This window comes from Sarcophilus harrisii, chromosome 5 (genome assembly GCF_902635505.1).
Source record: "Sarcophilus harrisii chromosome 5, mSarHar1.11, whole genome shotgun sequence".
In the NCBI taxonomy this organism is placed as follows: domain Eukaryota; kingdom Metazoa; phylum Chordata; class Mammalia; order Dasyuromorphia; family Dasyuridae; genus Sarcophilus; species Sarcophilus harrisii.
The window spans coordinates 53,478,858-53,497,896 of record NC_045430.1 but is presented as its reverse complement, the minus strand read 5'-3'; the positions used below and the strand labels follow the sequence as shown (position 1 = coordinate 53,497,896).

The following is a 19,039-nucleotide window of genomic DNA, read 5'->3' as shown; positions in this document are numbered from 1 at the left end:
ATGAGTAGATGCCCATCAATTGAGGAATGGCTAAATAAATTATGGCATATGAAAGTAATGGACTATTATTCTATTAAAAAATGATGAACAGGCTGATTTTAGAAAAGGCCTGGCAAGATTTAATGAACTGATGCTGAGTGAAACAAGAAGAATCAGGAAAACATTGTGCACAGCAATAGCAAGATTGTGTAGTCATCAACTATGACAAACTTAGTTTTTCTCAGTGGTTCAATGATCCAAGGCAATACCAATAACCTTTGAATGGAAAATGTCATTTGCATCCAGACAGACCTATGGAGACTGAATGTAAATCAATACATGTTATGTTCACTAATTTTTTTCTTTTTTTTTTTCCCTCATGTTCTGATTTTTCTCTCCCAACATGATTCATAAGGAAATATGTTTAAAAAAAAAAAAAAAAAAAAAAAAAAGAATGTACATGTATAACCAAAAAAATTATTTTTTACATATAACTAGGAAGAAATAAACATTTAAAAAAATTACTTCTAATTTCAAAAATAAATTTAATAGGAATAAATAAATTGGAAATCTTATACTGAATTTAAAAAAAATCAATTTTGTAACTATGTGGAAAGCATAGTTAGATAAATCTCTGAAAAAGAAGTGAAGATTTTATTGGCCTGCCCTTCTATAGTTCACCTGTGATGGTGAAACCGTATCTGAACTATTGTTTTCTAAATTCTAAGAATGAAGATAAATTGAAGAGCATCCAGGATGATAAATTAGGACCTTGAGGTGATGCTAGATGATGATTGGTTGAAGGAAGTAGAATTATTTCGTTTAGAGAAGATTAACAGGGGATATTATGTCTGTATTTAAGCATATGGAAAGCTCTCGGTGGGAGGGAGAGGGATGAGGGGGATAGGATTGTTTTTATTCCAAAGAACTGATGTAAAAACAAGGTGGAAGGGGGGGGGGGGGGAACTTCATTATTTCTTATAATTTAGGTTTGATGGAAAAGTCCCAGCATTTATAGCCCTCCAAAGGTTTAGTGCCTATGAAGTTAAAATGAAGAAAGAAGTGAGTAAATAGGAAAAAAATATTTACAGCCAGTTACTGTGATAAAAATCTAATTTTTAGACACACACACACACACACACACACACACACACACACACACACACACGACTAGTTCAAATTTCTAAGATGAAGGACTATTTCCCAATAGGTCAAAGGATGTGATTTGGCAAATTTCAGAAGAAGAAATATTTATTAGTAGTCAGTAAAAAGTAAAACACTGCAAGTTAAAGTAACTCTGAGGTACTACTTCATATTTATTAGATTGACAAAATTGACTAAAAAAGGAAAATAATTAATGCAATAAGGACTGTAGGAGAATAGGGGCATTAATGATCTTGGTAGATCTGTGAACTGGTTCAGTTATTCTGGAAAGAAATTTGGAAACTATTCTAGAAAAACTATTAAACCATTCATACTTTTTGATCTAGTGATGTTGCTACTAGATCTATATTCTTGAAAAATCAAAGAAAGAGGAAAAGAACCTAATAAAAGTAATTATGGTAATTTTTTTATGTGGTGGCAAAGAATTGTTAATTGAGAAGGTTTCCCATAATAGCTGGAATAGCTGAACAAGTTATAGTATATGAATGTTGTTGTACTTTTATTGTGCTATAAGAAATAATGAAGTTCCTGGTATCAGAGAAATCTTTGAAAACTTATATGAACTTTTTTGGAAATCTGATCACAGAAAATAATAAAATCGCATCCTGCTCACCTGCTAATGGAGTGGGGATGTCTCAATATATGGAGACTTTTGAGGGATGGATGGGTGCATGTCCAGTGTGGGAATTTGCTTTTTTTGAACGTGCAGCTTTGTGATAGAAGTTTTGTTTTTTCTTTCTCATGGTGGGGGTAGAGCAGGAGAAAGAAAATGTGGATCTTTTTTGAAATTTTTGTATATGGTGTGGGTGCTGTAGGGCTTGCTCTCCTTTGTAAGAATTGGGCAGGCAGTCTAATGATAATATGAGCTTTGGTTTTACTGTGTTTGGGTTTTTAAAATTCATAGTAGAGGAAGAGAAATTTCACTTATGTCTTTTTTTTTTTGTATGTTATCATATTTTTATTGGTTTTGTTATACCCTAATTACATTTTTTTAATTTAATAGCCTTTTATTTACAGATTACATGTATGCGTAACTTTACAGCATTAACAATTGCCAAACCTCTTGTTCCAATTTTTCACCTCTTATCCCCCACCCCCTCCCCCAGATGGCAGGATGACCAGTAGATGTTAAATATATTAAAATATAAATTAGATCCACAATAAGTATACATGACCAAACTGTTATTTTGCTGTACAGAAAGACTACAATCAGACTCTGAAATATTGTACAGTTAGCTTGTGAAGGAAATCAAAAATGCAGGTGGGCAAAAATATAGGGATTGGGAATTCAATGTAATGGTTTTTAGTCATCTCCCAGAGTTCTTTCTCTGGGCGTAGCTGGTTCAGTAAATTACTGCTCCATTGGAAATGATTTGGTTGATCTCGTTGCTGAGGATGGCCAGGCCATCAGAACTGGTCATCATATAGTATTGTTGTTGAAGTATATAATGATCTCCCGGTCCTGCTCGTTTCACTCAGCATCAGTTCGTGTAAGTCTCTCCAGGCCTTTCTGAAATCATCCTGTTGGTCATTTCTAACAGAACAATAATATTCCATAATATTCATATACCACAATTTATTCAGCCATTCTCCAACTGATGGGCATCCACTCAGTTTCCAGTTTCTAGCCACTACAAAGAGGGCTGCCACAAACATTCGTGCACATACAGGTCCCTTTCTCTTCTTTATGATCTCTTTGGAATATAAGCCTAGTTCACTTATGTCTTTCATTTTCCTTTAAATGACAGTTTCAAGTTCTACATTTTCTTTTTGACAGTAATTACCTTCTTAAATTTGAAAACTAATTGGTTCTCTCTCCCAACTACCCAAAAGATTATTTTTTGACATCTTGTGTTTCTAATTCAAGCTTTTAGGCTTTATGTTGAAAGGAGAGTTGAATTTTCTAGATGAACTTAACTGTCAGGTATATTTTGTCATTCAGTTCTAGTTTTGTAAGGATAAAAACACTTTTTTATACATTAAATTTACACATAAGTTAATGAATCTTCTTACTGTTATTAGAGCAGCTTTTTAAAACTATTCATACTAGAGATGATTTAAAAGAGAAAATACATTGTGTTCTTAGTAATAGATCTTTCTACTCATCTTTTAAAAATGTTTGAGAATGAAAATCAATCATGAAGAAACATTTGTAATAGATAAACTACAGGCTTGAATTAACTAAAAATAATCCTGGATCTCAAATGAAGATAGTCTTATTAATAAAATTTAAAATGTCAAAAAAAATTCAATTAATATCATAAAAGGAGGAACTGAAAAATCATATATTGATAAAATAATTAAAAAATTTAGTGAGGCAAAGTATTTAATTCAGCTGTTTAACAAACAGCAGAACAACTTAATACTAGTTATCTGAATCTAAATTACTTGCTATGTAGGTTTGAACATTGATATAATTCCAAAATAAATTTAGTATATTTTTAGTACCTGACTTGTTTTTCTTTTTATTAGGATGTAGATATGATGGATCAGAATGGAATGACCCCTTTAATGTGGGCAGCTTACAGGACACATAGGTATGTGCTCCTTGTAAAATATTTGTTCAAACCGCTGTCAGGAGTTTTGTATTATGGATAATACTTGTAAAATTTAGTGAAGGGAAAGTAGATTCCAAGGGCCTTAAAGGCAGGGATTGTCTTCTTCATCTTTTCATGCTTTTATAGCATTTAACAGTGCTTTGCACACACAGTAGTTATTCAGTAAAAGCCTATGAAATTTTTGGTTATTTTAAAAAATTAATTACTTTCCCTCACTAAATTGTGTACATACTGTGTTATACGTGCATTTAATACATGTTAAGATGTTTTAATATTTAAAAAACAAAGTTTTCATATTGTTCCATGCAATGCATTTTCAACTTTTTTATAGTTTTTAGGAAAAAAGAAATCATAAATTATCTTTCTTTTAAAAAACTGATTTTTCTTGTATGTCATGAGGGAACCTAATGTGTTACTAATATTTGTTGTTTTAGTTCCTAAAAATCCTGATCCTTAAATAAGAAATGAAAAGTTTTCATGAAATTGTTGTTGTTGCTCATCCTTAGTACTTAAAGATAGTACAATGTTCTGGTAAGGTGGTATTTTGCCACAATATAATGTGTGGGTAAAAGCCATTTACCTAACATATATGTTTTAATGCCTGTATTTCAATTACAGTTTTGTTTTTTTCCCCCCAGTGTGGATCCAACTCGATTGCTTTTAACATTTAATGTTTCAGTTAATCTTGGTGACAAATATCACAAAAACACTGCATTGCATTGGGCGGTACTAGCAGGAAATACTACAGTCATTAGTCTTCTTCTGGATGCTGGAGCCAATGTTGATGCCCAGAATATCAAGGTAAAAATATTTTAAAAATACTTCAGAATATGAAAAATGCATTGTTACGAGCTTTCAAGAAATGTAAGTTTTGAGGTTTTAATGTACTTGGTGTATTATCAGTAACTTTGTAGTTTACTTACATTATTTGAAGTATTTGAAATCATTTTCCTACTTTGATTATGTTTATTAGCATGCTGAACTCTCAGAACATTAAATCATTTTTCTTATTGACTAATTAAATAAAAGTTTCTTTGAGAATTCTAATTTCTTTTGGTAGGTCAGATCCAAGAAAGATAAAGAATAGGAATTTAGAAGAGTTCAATTTGTATGTAAATGGAAAAGGTTATGTTGCTATGTTTGGATTAACTATAGTTCAACTTTACAAGTGTTAATAGTTTTTCCTGAATACACTAAATTTCTGCTATATTTGTATATTAGCTATGTGAAGTTCCTTTACACTCTTATATCATAATGACATCTATCAATAACATATTCATAAATTATTATTCTTAGTGAAAAATATTTACTATTTTGATCTACTTCCTAAGTTATTTTCTGAATCACATTTCTTAAATTTCTAAATGATTTGTTAGAAAACAAATATCATCTAGTTTGAATCATTTAAAGAAAATTCCATTAGCCTGAAGTAGCCAATCAGAAAGTAGGTCATTATCTGCTGGATCAGGGTATCTTTAATGTTCCTATGCATTGAGCTTATGTGTTACTCATTTATTTTAAGAAAAGGGCAACAAAGAATTTGTGAATGATAATTGGTATATAGAAATAAATATGTAAGTATAAAGTCATTGTTGTTATTTACAGATATACCAATTTTAATTCAACTAAGTAGCCCAAACTTACCTAATTATAAGAAATTAATTCATTAAAATAATGTTTGTATATTTAGTCTTTTTAGGGAATTCATTACTTCTCAGTGATTCTGATAAAAAAGATGAGAAAAACTACTTTATTCTTAAGAAAATAAGAACGGAATCATGTTTTGACCTTACAATAATTTTCTTTCTGGATATTCTTTTTGGAAAAAACTTAGAAAGGGAGGTTTGACTTAGGAGCCAGAAACTTTAATTTTGTACTTCTGTATGCCTGTCTAGGTTTATGGCATATTTGAAAAAAGATCTAACATGGAGATTTGATACTAAGTAATGTGACAATTTGGGAATTTTATGGATTTTGGATATTTAGTCACAGATTACAGTTAAAATATGTACTTAACAGAATTTTTGTCTAAATTTTATGGCTTTGCTTTATAGCATATTTAAATATATGATATATAAAATATTTTATGGATGTTTATTTTATCATATAGTGCTCACTTCAAATCTTTATGTTTCCCTAGATATTATATAAAATGGAATAAAAGTAGATTTTTATTATTTAGAGATTTTAGATAGAATTTTTTGAGCAGCTCTTGTTGCAGTTTAGTTGCTTTTGAGTCCTCATTGAAAAATATTGTTGAGCTATTGTCAGCTTCTGAATTAGGCTCTTTTAATTTGAGTAATGAATTATATGGTATTAAAATTTTAGTATTCAAATTTTTGGAATAGGTAAAGCAGTATTTTAATTAGATATTCGAATCTGTGGAAGATAGAATTCTTTGCCTACTTGGTTAAATGGATTTCTTCTTGTCAAAATGATATGATAAAGGGAAGGGAGTTTGCTTTCAAAGGCTCATACTTTTGGCTTAAAGTGACAAAGTCACTCTGGCTTAAAGTAGTTTCTAGGGACTACAGTTAAGGTGAGGAAGGTGAAATTACTAAAGTTTTGTAAAGTATCCAAAACATAAAATGGTGAGATTTTCTCCCAACTATTTTTGCTATCACCACAGTGACTCATGAATGTATTTTTTTATGTAAATAAGTGGAAAATAGGGTTGTACACCAATCAAATTACATTATTATATGAAGTGAAAGTATTTTTTAAGATTTGCACCCAGCTGGCATATTGACTATAATAACAGTTCTAGTAAAACACAAGAATCTGAAATAATTTTCTAGACGACATTAAGAAACGTAACAGTTTTCATATATGGATAGAAATCTATAAAACTGTAGAAGTTTTCTTTAGATAGAATCAGAATGTTAAGAAATCAACATTTGATCAGTTTCTTTATTCTTTTGTCAACCATGCTTGAGATTTTAGAGATATAAGAGAAAATTTTGGTGATATGTTTTAACAAATGAAAGAAGCAAAAATGGAGAAAAGATAGCATTTAACATATATTAGTAGAATAAATAAAACATCACATATATTCTTGAATGTACTTTTCTGAAAGGCCTATAAAATCAAGTATCAAGTTATATTTAAAAAGAGATTAATAACATAATTTACATATATTTCCAACCCTTTCGATTCCTGCCTCCCATGTTCTACACACCTTTCAAGTTATTATTATAATTATAATATATTTATATATAATATAATAATATGCATGTATGTTATTATTAAATGTTAACATTTAATGCTGCAATTATGAGTTTACTATTTGCTTAACAGGATACTTTTTGAAAGGTCTATAAAATCAAGTATCAAGTTATATTTAAAAGAGATTAATAACATAGTTTAAATATATTTCCAACACTTTTGATTCCTGCCTTCCACGTTCTATACACCTTTCAAGTTATCATAGTTATAATATATTTTATTATTATTATCCCATACTATTGAAAGGACTGTAACCTAAAAAATGGACACACTTTTAATTTCCCTCCTTACACTCTGATCAGGGTCTATAATGAATGAAGTCTAAATTTTCTACCATTGTTTAGCTGCATCACCCATACAGTGCCATTAAATAGACATGCCTCAGTGTTGTTTTATTTTCTAAAAGTTTTTGAAATACTTAGATGACCTCTACAACTTTGGAGGAAAATTTGATTTAGATTTTCCTTCACTTTTCTTTATGTTGGAGAGAAAAATTTGATTTTTGTTGTTGTTGTTGTTGTTAGAATGTCTATCCTTTTCTGTATATCACCAGTGTAGGATCTGATATTTCTTAGAAAGATTATCGGTTCATAACCTTGCATTATTATAAAATGTATTTCGAAAATGGTTTACTTAATAGAAATGGCATTAATGATTCCAAGTTCATAGACTCAAAAACCATTATAATTGGGAGGAAATTTTAAGATCATGTAATTCAACTCTTATCTACAGATGATGAAACTGAGACCCTGAAAAGTGAGGTGGTAACTTGTCCAAAAAAATTCAGAATTTGAATCTAGTCACTTTCCTCCTTCCTCAGAATTATTTAGGTTATAAAAAATCTTTTAGAATCAATTTGTTTTGTTTTGTTTTGCTTCTATCTGGATAGAAGTGTCACTGCATTTCCAAATAAAATAGAGCTTAAGTCTTATGAAAATTTCTCTGTCTTTTTCAGTTACGTAAAAAGACTTTTCTGTAAATAATAGCATATATAAAGAATTGATTTATTTTTCCAGTCTTTGTAAATAGTCAGAAGAAAAAAAATGGTAGAAAGTGCAAAAAAGTAAATCTCTATACCAAAATGAAGAGGGAAGGACATAGGAAACAGACATTTAATATGTACCAGGAATTGTGCAAACCATTTTACAGATATCTCACAGGAAGTAATATTTTTAAAGCTGTTGGCATTGAGTAGATAATTTGTTCATAATTGTTTTAAAATTGTATTGTATTGTTACATTTGAGTATTTCAGATTAGAATGGTTCTCAAATATTTATTTAGGATAGATTAAACTTTGAGCTTTACTGAGATGCAAATATTATTTGACTGATATAGTAATTTCAGTATGTAGGATCCCACTTATATGGCTTGGTCTCATGAGTTTTTGGAAAAAAGTAGTGTCCCCTAAGTACATTCATCCCTATATAATGGGATTTTTGCTTTTGTTTCAGTTTTTAAATTTTTCATTGAGGAGCTCTTCATAAATATATTACCTTTTTAAGGAATAAAAGTTTTTTTAGATTATGAAAAAATTATTGTTCTAGCTCTGTTAATATTATAAGCAAATCTTGTTGTGGTTTCTTGGAATAAAATAAGAAACCATTTTCAGAAAAGTTTTCATTACATTTTAAGTTCCTGACCTAGAAGGTCTCCAAAGGAAAACTTTCCCTTGGTTTGAAAGTGAAATTCAACTGTAAGCTAAAGTTCAAGTGATCCACAATGTTTATTAGGCCAAAACTATCAAAAGGATATTTTTCTATTAATTGTTGCATAGTATTTTATAATCTCCATGTTGATTATTTCTTTTCTTGCTGATACATGGAGTGATTATATACATAAATTCAGATTCCTGGTTTCAGTATAACTATTAGAGTTATTCAATTGTTTATTCATACTTCTAGCTGAATATAAAGAATACACTAAAATAGTCAGATAATTAGAAGATTAGTTGAAAGATTTCTTAAAGCTCCCTCAATTTTTTTATCTAGGCAATCCTTAGGTGTCACATGACCCTCTAGTGGAAGGGATGCTCAGATGGACCCCGAGGCAACTGCAGGATATTCTCTGGGAGTTGTACCCCTAAAGGGAATGCTTTTACACAGGTAATTTTTATAGTTTGGGTTAATTAGCTGGTATTAAATTTAGTATCTGGATTTTTTGATTAGGTAAGGTATTTCAAATAGAACCTATATTTGTAGAAGTTAGACTAGCCTGTACCCTATTATGTTGTGACACCTTTTAAAAAAAATTTTACTTGTATTTTGGGGAGCCTTTTAAAAAATTAGATTCCATCCCTCACAAAGATTATATGGTCCATAAAGTTAATAAAATCTCAGTAGTTTTCTTGTCTTTTTTTAATTAATATATTTTTTTTTTTTTTAGAAATGTGAATCTGTGAGAAAAGACTTGAAATTTTCGTTTTGTATTTGAAGTTTAAGTGGGAAATTTTAACTCATTCAAGGCTCTAAAGTATCTTTATAAAAACACATACTTTGATAGAAAGGGTTAAAAGATAAATAGTTAAATCTGGAATGATGACTTATTTCTTATTTCCTTTACACTTTATCACTGTAGAATTCTTTCTCTGTCAGGGTAAAATTACAATTATGAATTTTTCTAGGGGTACAAAAAGGGATTGTTGCCAATCCAACAATGATTAGATGAGTTGGGAACTGACCAAAAATGTTATTTCTCTATTCTTTTTCTTCAGTTTCTTCTTATATCTCTTGGCATAATTGTGGTGAAACTGAGAAAGATTTAATAGAATGTTTTATAGTAATCGTTCTTTCTTGTGACCTCCTCCAAGAATGTGACATAAACATAATTTATGTCTAATAAATACCTATGATCCAGCAAGTATGAAAATACCTACTTTTTGATTTGCACATTAATTTATAATGTTGTCTAGGATGGAATTTTGTAGATTAATTATTGAGTTTTAGATATATTTTTTTTATTCTCAGAAAAGAATAATTATCTTACATTAATGAAATAATTTAAAACCCAACTGAAATAACCATTGTATCTTATAATTAAAGTGATACTGGAAGATATAACTTTGTTTTTTTCTATGAATAGGATGGAAAGTAAAACTTTACTTTTTATTTTTAATATGAAATTCTATTTCTGTCATCCATCAGGGAGAATCACCACTTGATTTGGCAAAGCAAAGAAAAAATGTTTGGATGATCAATCATTTACAAGAGGCAAGACAGGCAAAAGGGTATGACAATCCATCTTTCCTCAAAAAGCTAAAGGCTGATAAGGTAAAACTCACTACTTTGTTTGTTGGCCTTTCTTTTTTAAATTTAAGATTGTTATCCTGCAATTCTAATACAAGCATATCCATTTAAAAATCCTAACATTGTAATGAAATAGGGGTGTTTAGCAAAATTGAATCAACAAGTATTTGTTTTGTGCAAAGCACAAAATACAGGATACTGAGAAGTTTCATTTATGCTTCCTGCCCTCAAAGACCTGATGTTCCAATTGAAGATCAACAAAGTGTTATACAACACATGAAAAATACTTTCTCAAATTCTCAAGGGTCTGTGAAACCATAAGTGTGAGCATTCTCTTGTATGAGAGTAGATGATCTTTGAGAAGTTCAGTGTTTCCTTTATAGCCAGCCTGATGCATTTTTCTTTCCTAGGTTAGTAGAATTAGTCTCTCACTACACTTGTACTCAACCAGCAGAGTCTTTAAAAATCCAGAATCACTACTGTATAAATTGAAGCAACAGAGAAAATTAAATAATGAAAAACTAATCACACAGTTTGAAACAAGAGCTATTATAACAAGACAGGAAATTCATTGTTGTTTTCCAAATGAATTTTTCAGATAATTTGTCTGAGAAGAATCATGGAATCTTAAAATTGGAAAAAAATCATTACAGTAGTCCACTCTTGTCTAGTCCAATGGAAGGATATATCACTCAAGAGGAAGGCATTATTAGAAGAGATTCGATTTCATCTAGTTTGTGAAGGATAGATTACATTTGAATAAGATTACATTGAAAGGTAGAGAGCATTTCATGAATATAATACAATGAATAGTCCAGAAGTATTAGACTACAAAGTTTATTCCTCAGTAATATTTATGTTTCTAGAATTTCAGAACTTCTGGCAAGGAGTTTATGTGAATCATTGAATAATATCAACCCAGAAAGAATGATATCTAGTAAAATTGGGAAAAAATTTTTTTTTTAATTTTTATATAAGGCACTTATTTTTATGATTTAAATAACAAACCATGTTTATTCCAAAATTTCTAAAAGCAGCTTAAAACTGAAATATACTAATTTTTTTTTTAAAATAAGTAAAAAAAAAATCTTTATAGATAACAGTTCCTAATTGGCTGCTTGAATATCCTAAATTACAACAAACTATATTTGTATTTAATTAAATTTTATTTAGTATCATCTATGATTCTTTTTCCCAGTTGCTAGCATTAAAAATTCTTTAAAAATCTCTTTTTTATCATATTTTTTCAATAAAATGGAGATTTCTTCCACTCTGACAGTAGTTTAGGCTTTTGTTGTCTCTTAAGTAATCTTTCTGTAGTTCCATAACTTCTCCTTTGTTCATTGTATTCAACACTCTATTGCCAAATGAAACATACATTCCTAATGATGTGACTCCTCAGACATATTTTAATTTGTTAATTTTTCTTTAATATGTGATGTCCAGGATTGAATACTATGTTGTAGATAATGATCTGAGCATCATAAAGCAATAAAAAACCATTTATTTAAAGTGCCTGTTATATGCCAAGCATTGGGCTTAGGTGCTGTGGATATAAAAACAAAGTAGTCTATGCCTTCAAGTAGGATTTCACTCTTTTTTTCCCCAATATATAGTGTGAGATAATTTTCTGGAGCCAAATAACCCTGTTGACGGTTTATTAAGCAAGCTGTTGACTAAAATTTGCCCTCATCTTTTTTTTTATGTGAACTGACACTTAGTTGGGGTTCTTACAATTTATTTTGTTTACTTGGCAAATTTAATTTTGCAGGTTTTTAGGTTTCATTCCACCCTTTTAAAATAAATTTGAATCTTGAGTCTTCTCTCTCTCTGTTACATAAGCTGTCCTTCTTGATTTTATACCCTCTAATCTGATGGTCTTGTCTTTTTTCTTTTAAATTTGTCAATAAAAATATTAAACAAGACAGATCACTCTATCATTCTATTTAGAGATATATCTTTTGGTTATTAATCTTTTTATCAACAGTCTTGACAAATTTGTTCCAGACTTTTAGACATTCTGCCTTGATTTCATTATCTTATGCTTAAAGTTTATTGTTCATCAGATTTCTTACTAAAATGTAATTATGCTCTATTGCGTTCTTCATTTGTACTAAAGAAACAGCATAATAAAGAAAATGAGGTTAGTTTATGATTTTTCTCTTGAGGGCTCACAGTCCATTTTAATATTCTTTTCTGAAATTTTGCCGGGGATCTACAACAAACCTACTGATTTATTGTTTCTGGAAGCTTACCCTTACTCTTTTAGAAAACTTTAAAAAAAAATTTGCTTAGCTCCAATTTCTTGGGGCTTTTGTTTTCTGATTTCTTTTTCTGACAGTGCTTTGTGGGTCACGTTTTTCCTTTATTTTGACACTGAAATTAGGATTTAAAGACTTTAAATAAATAGTGTCATCTAACTTTTTCCTTTATTTATCTTAGCCTTCAGTGGTTTCTATGTGGTGTTTGTTCTACCCTTTTTATTTACAAAGGACATTATTATTATTCTTTCTCAAGAAGATAGAAGCAAAGTTGAATATGAGTAAACTGACTTCTCTCTATGCTCTATTAGCTTTACAGTATTTCCCCTGGAACTTTTGTATTCTTCTAAGTCTAAGAATAGTTTTAAAGACCTTTTGGGTAATCTTTAGCATTTTCATCTGTTGATTTATTCTGTACTTTAGCCCAAATACTGTTCTTATTGAGGCCATGACACTTTTTTATTCTTAAATGGAATCATATAAAATACTATTTGGTGATGTTATGCTAATTGCGCAATTGTCTGTTGCTCCCCTTTTATATCATCGTTACCCTCAGATAAGAGAATATTTTTACCTTATTTTTTCATGATGTCTCCGTCCCTCAACTACCCAAGCTGTGCACAGAATAGAGTAGCTGATTTTTTCTTTATGATAAGGGAGGGATTTGTTGGGGTGAGGGACATCAGGAAATAAAAACAGACATCAATTTAACTTTTAAAGTAATTAGGGAAGTTTTAGATTGCCACTTTAGGGTGACATTTAATAAATGTCCATTTTCTTAATAGTAATACTGCTTTAAGGAAACCCCTTAATCTTTTTGCTTTTATTTCTTTGAAATTTTATAATTGTTTTGCATTGTCATTTAAAAATGAAAATCATTGTATATTAAAATTTGAAACTACATTATAAATTCAAAATGTTTCATTAGATCATAAATTTATTATTATAGCAACAATTATAACTAAATTTTAGATTATGTGATAAAAGAAAGCCATTCTAAACTAATGAAATGACATGAACAAAATCATGTATGTAGAAAAATATTGTATAGTTGAAATTATTTTAAGCCAAATAGTTTGGATGGAATATAAGGCAGATGTGAAGTAAAACTTAAAAGTTGGTACCACTACCTTCTTTGCCTTGATCTGTTTTCTCAGCAACTTCATTCATAGCCACAACTTCAACCACTACCTTAATGCATTTAACTCCCAAATCTCTATTTTCTTCTCTTCTTAGTCCCAGATTTAATGTTTCTTTTAACAGCCTTGCTGGACATTTCTACCTGAATGGCCTGTTTTTACCTCAGCATATCCAAAATCAAGCTTAATATCTTTCTCTAACTAAATCAGATCCTCTTTTTGGTTCCTTTATTTCTATTACTGATACCTCCCAGACTTTTGTATTAGAAAACTTTGTGTGATTTTTTGATCTACCTTTCTCCTTTGCCATTTGCATCCAAACTATACCAAGTCCTTTTGATCCTACTTTTGCAACATGTCTCACATTCATTTACTATTTTCTGTTTCTGTTGCTACTGTACTAGCATGGGGCTTACTTGTCACCTGCTTAGAAAGTTAAATCAACCTTACAGTTTTCTAATGTTCCTTGGTCTGTTTTGGATGGCAGTCTTGCCTTTTCCAATCCAAGTTTTACACCACTGCCAAACAGTTTTGTGGCTAAGTTTGGTCATGTCATTCTTCTACCCAAAAACATACAAGTAGCTCCCTGTGATCCGCCAAGTAATTATATTCAGACTTCTTTGTCTGGTATTCAGAGCCCTTCAAAACTGAGTGCCATCCTATCTTTCTACCTTTGTCTACTATTCCTCACCAGACAAATTGGATTATTATCTATCCTCTGAGTAAATTCTGGGTCTTTCTACTGCCATTCTTTTGTTCATTATCTGCTATCTCTTTTTCTTTCCTTCTCCCAAATTGTTAGTCAGCCTCAAATGCTACATTCTGTATTGAACTTTTTCTGAGTTCTTCTTTTTTATTTTTGTCAGTACTCACTTTCCCCCAATATATCACTAAGTAATTTTATTTTTGCCTTCATTAAAACACTTATAAATTTGCATTATATATATATATATATATATATATATATATATATATATGATTTCCTTAGAGACTGAGCTCCATGGGAGTAGTCATATATTTATTTTAAACTCTTATTCCTTTTAGCTTGTAGGACACTGCTATCCATACAGAAGGTGACTGATATATGATCATTGAATTTTTAAGTTAATAGATAGATTGGTAGAAGTTAGACACAACACATTTTGATTTTTAGCAAAAGACTTGATTGTATAACATCCTTATGAATAATATGGTAAAAATATGACTCAGATGATCATTATTGGGTGGCTTTCTAGGTCACCAAACAAGAATCTTGGGCTAATAATTGTTAGTATGTAAGTATTCTTACTGTTTTCTCTGATAGTCTATCAGTGAAAAGAGGTATTTACATATAATAATAAATGAAATGTAAAGTTAGGAATTTTTTTTTAAAGAAGCGAAAGTGTATAGGAGAAACTTTTTTTTTCTGAAGCAATTGGGGTTAAGTTACTTGCCCAAGGTCACACAGCTAGGAAGTGTTTGAGACCAAATTTGAACTCAAGTCTTCCTGATTTCGGGGCTGGCTCTATCCACTGTGCTACCTAGCTGCCTGTGTATAGGAGAAACTTAATAGGATATCATATGGAAAAGATCTTAAAGTTTTAGGTGACAGTAAATTCAGCCATGGGCCAATAGTGTGATGCAGCTATTAAGAAATTTAATGTGGCTGTATTGGATTGCTTGCTATCTAGGGGAAGGGGTAAAGAGGAGAAAATCTGAAGCACAAGGCTATGCAAGGGGCAATGTTGTAAAATTATCCATACATATGTTTTGAAAATAAAAAGCTTTATAAAAAAGAAAGAAAAGAAATTTAATGTGGCATGAATTGATGCTAAGTTAAATGTGCAGAACCAGTAGATCAGGGGTCCTCAAACTTTTTAAATGGGGGGCCAGTTCACTATCCCTCAGACTGTTGGAGGGCCAGACTATAGTAAAAACAAAAACTTTGTTTTGTGAGCCTTTAAATAAAGAAACTTCATAGCCCTGGGTGAGGGGGATAAATGTCCTCAGCTGCTACATCTGGCCCACGGCCGTAGTTTGAGGACCCCTGCAGTAGATCATTGTATATGACAACAAGAAGATTATCCAATGATGGACATGACTCTTTCCAACAATGAGATGATTGAAGCCAGTTCCAATGATCTTGGTTGATGAAGAGAGCCATCTACACCCACAGAGAGGACTGTGGAACTGAGTGTGGATCATATTTTAACATAGCATTTTCACTCTTTTGGTTATTTGCTTGCATTTTTTTTTTCCTTTTTGATCTGATTTTTCTTGTGCAGAAAGATAATTGTATAAATATATTGGATTTAATATATATTTTAACATGTTTAACATCTAATGGATTTGGGGGGAAGAAGGGGAAAATTTGGAACACAAGGTTTTGCAAGGGTCAGTGTTGAAAAATTATCCATGCATATGTTTTGAAAATAAAAAGCTTTAATTAAAAAAAAAAAATGTAATGTGGGCTTTGGAGATCCTGTCATAAAAGGAATTAAAGATACTTGTTTAATCCTAGAGCAAAGGGGGAGGTTATTGCATTCTTCAGTTATTTCAAAAATTGTATCCATTTAGTAGAAAGGTTAGAGTTCCTTTATGTTTTTCTTGAAGGCCATGTGATTAGCAGGGATATTCCATAGATAATAGCAACCGGGAAATTTTTGCCTAGAGCCATCCAACAGTAGAGGCACCTTGATGAAACAATTAGTTCCTTATCACTGGGAAAGTTCCAACAGAAATTGGAAAACAAAATCCAAAAGACTATAAATGACCTACAGGGTCTTTTCACTTTTTTATTGCTTCAAAATTATCTTCTGTTTAATGTCCAGGTGTGTTATTTAAAAATAAAATCATAATTTGTTACTACATCTTTAAGTTTTGTAGTTCATTTTTGTCTTTTAAGTTCTCTTCACTACCAGAAAGGAATGGAAGCAATTCTTAGGTCAGCATTGAAACCCCCTGCTCTTCTGAGTAGCAGTATTGTTTAATGGTTTTAGGTTGGATGGAGGTGCAGTCAGGAAGTTTGACTCAGATACTTAGTAGCTATGTGACCCTGGGCTAAATTATTTAACCTGTCTAATCCTAACTTTTTTCATCTGTAAAATGAGATGGTTGGACTTGAAAGCCTCAAAGGCCCTTCAAGTTCCCAATTTGTGATCCTATCATTTTTTATTTTGTTAGAAAGATATGAATAATTTGGTACAATGCTGGTAAACCAGAACATGCTTTAAGAGACCAGAAGAAAGAGACCTTTCTTCCCTACTCACCACCTCTTTGATCAAGTTTTGTTTGCTCTTCTTTTTGCCAGATATTAATGTTTCAATAATAAATGTACATAAAAATGCAAAAAACTGATAACATATTTGTTTTTGTGCAGGAATTTCGACAGAAGGTAATGCTAGGAACTCCTTTCCTAGTTATATGGCTGGTTGGGTTTATAGCAGACCTAGATATTGATTCTTGGCTCATTAAAGGGCTAATGTATGGTGGTGTTTGGGCTATGGTCCAGTTTCTTTCAAAGTAAGTGTTGGTTTTAACGATGTAATATAGCTATAAATGAAGGGATATGAATTTTCTCTCAGGAAAAAAGTCATTTTTTAAAAAAGTATTCTATTACTTAGAAAAAAAGCATAATTTAAAAAGCTTTGATAAAACAAAGATCTATTTTCTATAGTGTTTTAAACAGTATTTATCTTTGGATATTTTAATACTTCTGTGATCATTGGTGTCATTAGTGTACATGTTTTCTATAGCCTTATAAGAATTAACAAGGAAGTTGTCAGTGAGTGAGACCTCAATTATTTTTGTTAATATGTGTGTGTGTTTATACTTATGTGTGTATACACATATATGTGTATGGTTTTATACACTTCACCACATGTGCACATGTATGCACATATTACATATATGTATGTGATTTGGGATATTTTGGTTGAAACCAGGTTGGCCTGATTTGACTGGGTTGGTTTGGTACAAAATACTTTGTTATCCATTTGTATAATACAAATAAATATTTTATTCTTAATAAATGAATGATATGCGAATTTAGAACTTAAAGTGGAGCCATGCTTGTTTATTTGCTATCAGGTTCTGTTATTAAATTTCAGGAGGAAAAACAAAATTAATGAAAGCACTTTTCCTAGGTAAAATAGTGAAGGCAATAAAGTCCTTCTTACCTAGTATCCTACTCTTTCATCAATATTCCCCCTTCTGCTTTCTTTAATCAAGGGGACTCAAATGGATCCTCCAAGGAATCCATTGTCCATTGGCTAAGTCTCTGCTTCAATGGGTCTGCCTTGTATTCTCCTTCCTTCAGTTATCTGCTGGAATTTAAGCAGGAAGATACCTAGTAAAGTAATGCAAATTAAATTATTTTTGGTATGAATGACTGTGATTAGATGATTAGCACCTAACGTTAACAAAAACAGTAACAACAGTAGCTAGTTCAGTGCTTTAAAATCTGCAAAGCCCTTTACAAATATTGCCTTATTTTATCCTTATAACAATCCTGAGAATTTGAGAAATAAGAAAACTGATGCAAATAGAAATTAAGTGGTTTGCCTGGAGTCATACAGCTATCAGGGATTGAAATGAGATTTGAACTTGGATTTTCTTGATTCCACATCAAACTTCATGCTGGTGACATTGTATTGTCTAGTTTATTGATCTCTACTTGGCTTTTTAAAAGTCATTTAATAAGATCTTTTATTTGGGATTGTAATACTGACATTATTACTGTCTACTACATTACTACTACATTATTACTGTCTACTACATTACTACTAATACTGTAGGCTAAACAGGTGTCACTAAATTAGGAATTAATTTTAAATTAAAAGCTTAGCTTTTAAAAATACCTTTGAATATGCCTCAAGTTTTTTGTGGTCTTTAATCTTTCCCTCCTTCATCCACGAGGCTATCCTTGTTATTTTATTAAAGAACAGTGTATGTTTGAGATGGAAAAAAGTTGAATACCGATGTAAAAAATTAGTGTTTTGGGGTTTCTTGAAGTATTTTTAAAAAAAAATTAAGGGTTGCAATAACAGTGGAAAGAGTACTAAATTTGGGGACAGGGAACTGAGATTTTATATCTGAGCTTTATAGTACTATTTGACTTTGAGCAAATCACTTAACCTACTTGGGCCTCAGTTTTTAAGTGACCTAAGTAACCTCTAGGGCTCTCCCTTCTAACTTTAAATCTGTGGTCCTATGATCCTCATTTTATATGTGTGTACAAACATGTAGTATATGTTTACTAAAATGTTGCATTACTTTAACTTTGTTTTAAATAAGTTTAATTAGTATTCATATGACTTTCATTCCATTTGAAGTAATGTACCTAAATCCTAACATTATATAGAGAAGTAAACTTTTCACAGAGCAAAAACTAGAAGTTGCTTTTGGATGTGTAATAGAAAAATGTGTGTGTGTGTGTGTGTGTGTGTGTGTGTGTGTGTGTATGTGTATGTATGTAGGTGTCCAGTGAATA

General features: G+C 30.8%; 1 protein-coding gene across 2 annotated transcripts in view; it reads left to right on the top strand.

Moving 5' to 3' along the window:
- Window positions 1-19,039, top strand: part of ZDHHC17 (zinc finger DHHC-type palmitoyltransferase 17) — a 94,331-nt gene that overhangs the window by 35,822 nt on the left and 39,470 nt on the right. The window contains exons 6-9 of one of the 2 annotated variants that reach the window (XM_031941250.1): window positions 3,616-3,680; window positions 4,340-4,502; window positions 10,068-10,193; window positions 16,928-17,070. In XM_031941250.1, the coding sequence (XP_031797110.1) occupies window positions 3,616-3,680; window positions 4,340-4,502; window positions 10,068-10,193; window positions 16,928-17,070 (497 nt within the window). The remainder of the gene's footprint in view (window positions 1-3,615; window positions 3,681-4,339; window positions 4,503-10,067; window positions 10,194-16,927; window positions 17,071-19,039) is intronic. The other variant, XM_012550484.3, reaches the window with a different exon arrangement.